General features: G+C 44.2%; 1 protein-coding gene and 1 long non-coding RNA gene across 2 annotated transcripts in view; one reads left to right on the top strand and one right to left on the bottom strand.

Annotated features, from left to right (window-relative positions):
- Positions 1–2928: 2928 nt before the first annotated feature.
- On the bottom strand, positions 2929–4046 carry LOC116221787. Its single transcript, XR_004164258.2, has 2 exons — positions 3918–4046; positions 2929–3469 (listed from the first exon to the last, which is right to left on the bottom strand). It is a non-coding gene; the product is annotated as an uncharacterized LOC116221787 (long non-coding RNA).
- zgc:153184 (uncharacterized protein LOC751652 homolog) overlaps positions 4047–10000 on the top strand; it is a 19298-nt gene continuing 13344 nt past the window's right edge. The window contains exon 1 of the mRNA XM_012830928.3: positions 4047–4356. Coding sequence (XP_012686382.2) covers positions 4351–4356 — 6 coding nt within the window. The 5' untranslated portion in view covers positions 4047–4350. The remainder of the gene's footprint in view (positions 4357–10000) is intronic.

The following is a 10000-nucleotide window of genomic DNA, read 5'->3' as shown; positions in this document are numbered from 1 at the left end:
CCAGGGGGGTATCAGTTTATGCCAGTGTACTGGCCCTAATCTTTACACACACACACACACACACACACACACACACACACACACACACACACACACACACACACACACACACACACACACACACACACACACACACACACACACACACACACACACACACACACACGCCCATCTCTTAACTGTCTGCAATACTCTTTTGGGTCAATGACATGTTCCTCACCATTCCTCATTTCTGTGCTAATGTCTTGTTTATGTGTGTATCAGCATCTTATTGATTTTGTGTTTTGGTGAGGGGGATCTAATTCTATTGATTTGAATATAGCCACCAGAGTACTCACTCTTTGGGACTGGCTCTAACTATATTTTGTATTCCATAGCTGTTTAAAACAGTTTATGTTCCATGTTTATTGAACCCTGAATGCCTAGCTCTTTAAAATGCTCTCCTCTAATGCCAGGCACTCTATCTTTAACTCAGGAGAGCTCAGAAACGAGGGCTGCTTTCAGTGCTTGCTTTTAAACATCTCTTGCAGACTGAACGACAAATGATTGGTCTGTTGAGCCTACAAAGACAAGACACTGCTGAAAGCACACATGTGGAAATGCACAAACACACCAGAAACATGGTGAACCCCCTCACACGTATTAATCAAAGTCACTGCAGAGTCAACTAGGCACAATGTTGTCCAACACGTCGTCCGAACTCCTTGGACCTCCTTAGGGTTTACATTCCTACCAGCCCAGCAGCATTTTATGCAGAGAAACCTCTCAGGATTGACCGTGCAAAATACATTGGAGGTGTCAGTAGCTCTCCTAACCTCTATGGTTTTATGTATCTATTGTGTATATACTGTATGTACATACTGTTGTATGTATTGTGTTCAGTTGTAGTACTAATATAACGAAGAGAAGGTTCTGAGAGTATGTTATATATATGTTCTGGGAATATGTTTGTCCCTCTGTTATATCAGCTGATTCCTACCTCCATGTTTTAGCACAATAGACACTACAAAGGATATCTACTTTTCGCCAGGTACACCAGCATGAGCCCTTGTAAACTGAGCTCTAAAGTAAACTGATGTCCTCACAACAGTAACCAAACACACTAGTAGTATCAGAATCACACGTTAGTGAAACATTTACAAAGTTCAAATCATCAGGATTCAGTACACTGTTGGAATGGCATTAATGGAAATGGAAGCCAAGGGCCCTAATACAAAACTTTGGGATTACTATGTAAAACAAAGTTATACAGTTATACATTTCTTAACTGATGTTGGACTTCAATGATGGACTGTGTGGTAATACAATGTCATTGCTGTTTTCCTTACACTCTGGTATTTGGTATATTTAAATTGATCTGAAATCCCCCTGTTGCTTCATATTGTATTTGATGTTAATATTTTTTACAACAACTAAAATATATGTTAATTAATAAGTTAGAAATTCTATATTGTCCTTAACTCTATTTACAATATCATCTGTCATTGCAAACACTGAAACAATATTACAAAATGTTTCAATAAAAGAAAACTTCATGATACTGCACAGAATAGGAGCTGTGCACACCATGCTTAAGGAACTTGCTTATTATTAAAATGCTATAATTACACAAATACCACCAATGGGAACAACAGTTCTTTCCGCTTATGAAGTGTAGTTCTGACTTTCTCCACAGGGGGGTATCAGAGTCTGATGTCCTGTGGAGTGACCTCACTGCTGTCCAGTCCTGAGATAACGCTGGAGTGCTCGTGGAAGGGCAGGGTTGTTTTGAATTCTTATCTTAAGCATGGAGCGGACACAAAGCAGGCCACCTAACACAAGCACCCCCAATGTATTCCCAGTGCTTTTGGCCTTGATGTCTTGGCCAGCCTTTTCAGGAAACTCTGTTTCCACGGTCATATGAAGTTGTGTAGAAGTTATCAATGCGTCATTTCATCTCCCTGACATGAAACATGACACACAATCTGTGTCATTTACGATATATTAGAGAGAGCTCCATTACATTTCATTAAAAGGATTTGTACTGGCCATGACCTCACTGGCAACCCAGAGTGTTTTCCTGGCTATGCCACTGCTACGTCATGTATTCCTATCACTGACACTCTAATCTAACCCTGTGTGGAGTGACTGTTCTTTTTCAGTCGCTCTACATTATCTGTACTGTATCCCAGTCTCAGTCTCACGTTCTCTTCTATTTACACTGAGGTCACTTCAATAAAGCCTTTTTCCCGTTGTGTGTATTAGAATGACTGTAGCTCTATGCTCTTTCCGAGGCTGTTCTAAATTGACTTCCTGTTGTGTGGGTCCACGTCTGTCATCTCACATGCTTCCACAGCCTCATTCTTTTAACTGACAGGAAGCACAGTCGAAAACGGCAGCTTTCACAAAAAGAAGGGGGGGGGGGGGCAGGATCTTCACTATTGCAGCTGTGCTTGCGTGTGTGTGTGTGTGTGTGTGTGCCCTGTAATGACTCTTCTCACACTCCTTTGAGAAGAACCAAACACTCCCCCCTCACTCACTCACCCTCTCTCTCTCTCTCCCTGAACTCTTCTTATCACAGAGGAGTGCTCAGCAGACTCTTTCCAGACTATTGCTATCAATTCTTCCTGTTGGGAGGGGGCTGAGGTAGGGGGCCAGTGGTCTTTCTTTACAGCTAATCTCTCCAACCTACAGGATGTGATCTCACCCAGCTGTGGCCTTGTTTATAAATAATGGGACAAAAGTGAGAGGGGACTTTTCAAGTCCAACATCCTGGTGATCCCCGTCTTTTACGTGTCCAGGCCTCTGTCTGTCTCTCTCTCTCTCTCTCTCTGTCTCTCTCTCTCTGTCTCTTTTTCTCTCTCAACTCACTCTTGAGACAATCAAAAGACAGGCCTTATATGAACCATCTTGTGCTCTAGTGAATTAAATCATGAATGAGCGAGTGCATTTGTGTTTGTTTGTTTATTTTGGGCCACAATCTGTGAAAATGTCAGAAAATCTCAAAGTGAACCCAGATAGCAGCATGCTAAGGAAATTATTGGATCCGTTCAAGACCTCATTCCAGTTATCTGCTATCAAGGAAGTTACGTCTGAGGGCAAGAGTTGCCATTGTTCTTCACAGCAGTGTCTAATGAAAATTGTGAAAACAGGTTGAGGTCTGAGTGCTTACATAGATTTTCTTTTTAAATAATTATTACTTCTTAATTAATAGGTGGTAACTCATAGAATTGACAAGGACACAGTTACACAGGTGATTGTATTTATCTAATTGCAAATTAACAGAAATAAGACACCTCACCAAGTCATGTGGATTTGTGTTCTTGTGTGATGGTTACAGATCAAAAAGGGAAGTATGTATTGTGACTCTCGCCAGAGTTTCATTTGTATCTCTTCTGCAGATCTCTCTTTTGTGGTCACATGGTAGACATGGGGATGTGTTTAAATGCTTCTTTGTCAGTATTCACTTTAATTCCTGCCTAATATGGACCTGGTAGAAAGAAGGAAGGAAAGAGAGAAAGAAAGACCAAAAGACATGAAAAACGTCTAACAAATGATTTTTTTTGGTGGACCTATCTTTCCATACAACATGCCAATGAGACTCAAGTTTCAGTTTTGTGTTTTTAACCAACCTAGTTTGGTTACATCCACTGTGTCTTTTGTAAATGTTGACACTGAGTCCAGTAACGAGACTGTAAAGATGTGGAATATTTTAATGAATATTGAATATGAATATTGAGTTTAACAACAAAGGCATGTGAGTTAAAGAAACATGGTATCAAGCATCACATATGTCAACAATCTGTCATAACCTACTGCACCGCATGATTCCAACCCAATTTACTAAGAGCAAAAGTCGTCATCTTTTCACGAGACCATTACAAAGCCTGCCAACAAACGGTAAAAGTCGTAAGATTGCGCCAAGATAGATCACACACCTTGTTGTTGCCATGTCAGCCACAGCAAACTCCGCAGTTCTGCCAGCTTCATAAAACCACCAGGCTGTTGCGCAAGTGAGGCATATGTGCGATGTAATAGCGATAGACAGTTCACTCAAGCTTACTCCGGGTACGCCTCTGTCTTTCGCTCTCTCTCTCTCACACACACACTCTCTCCCTCACACACACAATTATGCTCATAGTGTGGTTGGTACTACCGTGTTGTTGACTCCGGCTTGCTGGGTGCGCATTGCCCGTTTCCAAAGATAAACATTGACCGCCCCGCGTTTAAAGGAGGCAACTTTCAAGAGCTCGCAAACTGCAACGGGGTGAGAACGCGCCCAGAGACTACAAAAACTTTGACAGCCAGCTGTACGCCACAGAGGAACAGCGAGAGGGAAGACGAAGTGACGGGAGGACAGCTACTTCGAGGATGGAGGTAGAAAACATTTCTTTATCAGAAACATATAATAAGGACATGAAATACCGTTAGCGAAGGACTTACTAAAGGGGTTACTAAATTGTCGTTTAGCAAAGACGTTAACCCGACTAGTAAAAAAAAAAAATTCACAGTTGTAGCACAGCAAATCAAGTCACGTGATCTGATGCGCGCACATAATTACAACATCACGAAGGATATGCACATGAGCACGTGCGTTTCACTAAATACATAAGATATGTCCTTATCTTAGAGAAATAGACTTGCCTCGTCTTTAAATATATGCAACATTCATTTGCTTAGAGCATTGTACAGCCTGCAGAATCTGACCCGTTGTTAAATATTTTTAACAATAACTAATGCTGGTATTTCTTTCGTTTGCCTCTTAGTGTCTTGTGAGGGGGGTTAATAGATTTAAATGAAAAACAAGTCAAGTGACTCGGTCACAGGGCAGCTAGTGTAGTTGGTATCAGCGGCAGCATCGATTAACAGTGAGCGAAGGAAGGGCAGTCACGTTATTGCTTGTCTGACTCAGTTTGTCATCCCCATGGCGGTTTTAAAGAGTTACTGTCTAAAGTTTGACCTTTAAGCGGATCGAGTAGTTACACAGTACATCTGTGGTGAAGTGGTGTGCCTTTTCAACTGCTAACATTGAGAAATGTGGGTCCAAATGGTAAACAGTACCATTACAGATGACACTTACACCAAGGAGAAGGTTACCACTAAAGAGAAACTTGGTAAGGCCACAAGGGAAATTGTAGGTGTATCTAAAACATCATGGTGAATAAGCCTCTTGTGATGTCCTTGCACACTTGCCTTACAAGCTTAGGACTGTGGAGATAATGACCTCAACATTGTTTGAGAGTGGAGGCAGCTGGACCGAAAGGATATACCTGTTTGTATTAGATTGTACCTCTAACCTAAATAATATTATCATTTGACAAAATATACATTGCAAATCACAGTGAGAGACAGGAAATAGCATAGACACATGTGCGTGTGCCCGACTCCACAGAACGACCAGATTTATGGGTAAACATGGAGTGTGGTGATGTTTTTTTCGCCTGAAGTTGCTATTCTCACCGAGTTGACCATGAAGGATGTTGTTCTGCCGACTCTGTGATACTTACTTCCTCTTTTGCAGAAGTTACAGTTTTACGCCATGTTTCTCTTAAGGACTTGTTTAAGGCTTCAGTGAAACTACACAAACCGTGGCCATAAATGTTACTGAAAGATTCACTATTATAATTTGTTTCAGAGGGCATTTTGAACGTGTTGTGTTGGACTGCTGGTTATTTTAGGAATGGGATGCTCAGAAGTGTTTGTCTGTTTGTAATTATCCTCACAGTTAACAACAAAAGCAGATTGTATTGAGCAACACTGCATGTGACGCCAAGAGCAAACAAGTGAAATCCATTTCTTGTTGTTGTTGTTGTTGTTGTTGTTGTTGATGATGCTATAGTAAGATAAGCCATCTGTCTGAGTGGCTTGGGGTGGGACAGACCTCCTTGATTTTATTTATAGGATCATTGAGTCCCAGTGCTAAATGCTTGTGAAGAGTGGGGCTATTTCCAGCCCAGCAGTCCGAAGAAGCAGGGGCAGCCGGTGGGTGAACATGCAGCGGGGGAAATCACAAGAGCCTCACAGAGCAAGTGGAACCACTGGCCTCCCTCCTGCCATCCTCTGTGAAAGGCTGGAAGTCACTCAGAAAGAGAGAGAGAGAGAGAGAGTGTGTGTGTGTGTATGTGTGTGTGTGAGGGGAGGGGAGGGTTGAGAGGAAAGGGGGGTAGAGGGACTTGCCTTGCACCATTCTCTGTTGAAAGCTTGAAAGTGTCTGATAGTATGTGTGCATTAATGTGTGAGTGCAAGTGCGTATGTGTGTGCATGTATATGTATGTGTGTCTCTGCGTGTGTGCTTGCGTGTGTGTGTGTGTGTGTGTGTGTGTGTGTGTGTGTGTGTGTGTGTGTGTGTGTGTGTGTGTGTGTGTGTGTGTGTGTGTGTGTGTGTGTGTGTGTGTGTGTGTGTGTGTGTGTGCGTGTGTGTGTGTGCAGAAGGCAGAGAAAGCGGGCAAGCAGGAGGGGGCTGGCCTCCTTGAGAATGGAAGAAAGGGGCACAGGAGTGGCTGCGAGGAACAGCCTGTAACTGGAGGAGTGAGAGAATGGGAGCGGCCTGCCAGGCATATGGAGGCCAGATTCATTATGTAATCCATAGTAAGAGTAAAGAAAACGCTATAGCCAGCTGTTGAGGCCAGCTCTAGACCAATGGGTGAGGTTCTGTTACTTGTCTCTTACACTACCATAACTAATGATGCGGCCACACTGTAAATTAGACCATCACCTGAGGGAAGCCTTGGGTGATGTCCGTGTGTAGGTATAAAGCTAAGGACTTAGCGCAGTCTGAACACAAAGGGCAAAACCCCAACTCTTTACTGTCAAAGTCAAAAAGAGTCATTATGATAAAAGTTGATATTCACAATCCATACATTCTATTGCTGTGCTCCAAGTCCAAGTTGCATGACAGCTGACAGTTGGTAATGAAAAAAAAGAATTGTTTTTGTTCTCCGGACAGCCACTTGATCAAGAGCACATGTGGATCATAATGAGACGTGTTTGTAACATTTTTTAGTGTGCCACTTCTCCCTCTCATTCCCCAATGCCCTAGCTTTTATAGCTGCAGGAAACCAGTTGGTGTGGCTTCAAGTGATGTTGTCAGCAACTTGGCATCTGGACCTGAGAGGAAAACTGAGTGGCTTATTTTCCCTAGATCATCACAACCATGTGGATTATTTTACGTAGAAGTGTCTCCGTGGTCACTCATGACCTACCGTGTGGTCCATGGCAGAACAAAGCGTGTAGATTTGACAGTTTCTCCATGCATACCTGTTCCTTGAATACCAGTGGTTACTTTACTTGTAAAAGCTGATTTAGGCATGAGACCCATCAAAGGATTTAAGCATATGAGTGTTTCCTCTGAGGCATTTGTTTGCTTTCTGAATCAGAACTGAGTGAAATTGGTTCCAATATCTTCCGCAGTCGGCCAAACAGTAATGACGGGTGAGGGAGCTGAGAATTCCAAATGCCCTCGTGTGTCTTGAGAAGCTTGACCACACAGCAGCTTCCAGCTTTAAGAGCCGACGGTCACAAGTGCCAGTGGTTGAAAATGAAACCTGTTTCATGAGAAGGGCCGCCAAGTTCTGATGAAGTAGAAACAGCCTCAAACCTCTTATAACCTGTTTACCACAGATGGGAAGAATTCACTGACAAGATGCCAGTGTGCAAGCACTCAGAATAACCAAGTGGGTTCCTCCTTACTTGCTCGCCTTATCTGTTGTGTTTGTTGTTGCCAAGCAGCCCACTAATGTACCTGGGAGTACTCATAAGGGACAAACAGAGAGGCACATGGGAGACGTTCCCTCCACACAGATCTCTTATAGCCAGTGACGACCCAGCTGCCCCAAACTGGGCTTGAACTCGGCTTGTTCTGGTTGTTCCTAACATGGTAGTACGCGCGCTGAACATAAGGTATGAATTAGGAGAATAATGTAAATTCCAGGCATAATTCCAATTTTCCACGCCCAATGTTCACCCCAGCTTCTGTCTTGACACTCAGCTGGTTGAGGGTGGAGCTGACCACTCTTAAGTCTGAGGGTAAATTCCCAGGGGGCACCACCCACTTAGCAGATAACTCTGGTGCGGACAGCGCCCTGATATGGAATGGATCCTCTTTATCTACCAGCGCAGTAATGTTGGAAAATAATAGTGTTATTGTACAGTGTAAGTAATTGATCTCAGCTGTGGAAGTGACAATATTACTCCACGCCAAGGGAAGTGATTTATGGTGTGGTGTACTCTCTGCTGACAAACTATTTCAGCTGTACTGTGTCTTGGGAGGAAGTGATGGCACTTTTATCCCAGATCAGTGTTGTGGGGAGTCGTGCACATAAAGTGTCTGACATGCTCCGGAGTCTTGTAATGAGTGTGCCCTGGCGCACTGTGTGTCGTGTCCGCGCTGTGGGGCGGCGTGCGGCAGGCCTGGCATGCAATCTGATTATCTCCTGAATGCCCGCTATGTGTGAAAGCTCTAGCAGGGGACCTGATGCCAGAGACGCGCTGCGCCACCAGCTGTGGAGAGCTCGGGTTGCTGCCTTGAGCGTGAGCGGATGGAAGAGACGGATGAGTGACAGGAATAGGGATCGAGGGATACAGGAGCCGACAAGACGACATAACACTCGTGGGGATGCGGGTAAACAATCGAGCTGAGGGGAGAAATAGGCTTTGATGTAGTCAACACTTCTAATGTCAACGTTACAAAATGAGCACAATAAGCAGGCTAAGAGGGTTAGCATGGTATGAGCTTCTGTATAGTGGTTGCCATTAAGAATAAAACAGGCGTGATAGAAGACATTGTGTGCCAAATTAGTCGTCTAGATGCACAAACATCATTATAAAAAATATCAACAAAACATCGTGGACTTTGCTGGAACATGCTGGATTTCTTTTAGGCACAAGGTCACACCGGATGAGCCTTCACACATCCCTGTAAAACTCAGCCCTATAGTATCAACAAACCACAAACCGCTCAGCCTTTTCAAGCAAATGCTCTGGCCACACTTGGCCTGCAGCGCGGCAGGATGGAGATGAACCAGAGGGATGATCCCCCAGACGTTCACAGGCCTCTCATCTCCCATCCACCCATCCACCCATCCACCCATCCACCCCTGGTGGTGCAGATGGGCTGCGGAGTGGGGCAACTAATCCTCCCGGATGAATCCGTCCACTGGGGAGCCGCTTCTGCTCAGCCTCAGCCCTGTGATCCTGGGGCCTCCAGATGGTTCGCTTTCCTTTGATTACCAGTGCTGGGTGGAGGGGATCAGTCCATGAGAAGGACTTCTCCCAACGAGCCTAGCAACAACATGGGGCAGAGGGTCATATTAATCAAGTGCATTTCCACAGGCTGGCTTGGCCTGGACTGCCTCACTCAGTATGCATGGCTGTCGAGCTGGATGGCTGTCAGAATTGGGCAGAGTTGGGGGAGGTGTTACGGGAGGCCTTTAGGCATGTGAAGTGTAAACACAGAGAGGAAGCTCTGGGTCTATCGTGCTTTATATATATATATATATATATACATATTTTTTTATGACAGCATAGAGCAGAATGGCTAAAAGAATTCTCTTTTCTTTTTTCTTCTTTTTTTATGGTTGGAACATCCACAGAGACATGCCGACATTTTTTTAACAAATCACTCCAGGCAGGATGCAGAAGCGGCAGCAGCGGCGGTGTTGAATTAATAATGGGAAAGATCTGAAGGCAGTCTCACACAGTCAGAGAGCATGAGGGCTGTGCCGATAAGAGATCACCTGACATTCCATAGAAAACAGGCCGGAACTTGCTTTTATGCCTCAGCATCCATACTTAATGCAGACCCAGAGAGAGAGTAGGGGCTCCATACGCTCGCCTGGCGTCTCTCAGCTTCCTGTTTGCAATTACCACCTTCATCAATCTTTAATCTCGCCACAGGAGGAGACATCGTATGACCTCTTAAAATGCGTGGAGCACAAGCTCCCTTTTCATAGCCCTGGATTGCATTGATATTTCGAGACCTCCATCCCTGCAGTGATGTTTTCTTGGTTCTCCCCCTGGTGTC

The sequence above is a fragment of the Clupea harengus genome, chromosome 9 (assembly GCF_900700415.2).
Source record: "Clupea harengus chromosome 9, Ch_v2.0.2, whole genome shotgun sequence".
NCBI classification, from domain to species: Eukaryota; Metazoa; Chordata; class Actinopteri; order Clupeiformes; family Clupeidae; genus Clupea; species Clupea harengus.
This window is presented reverse-complemented; position numbering and strand designations above follow the sequence as displayed.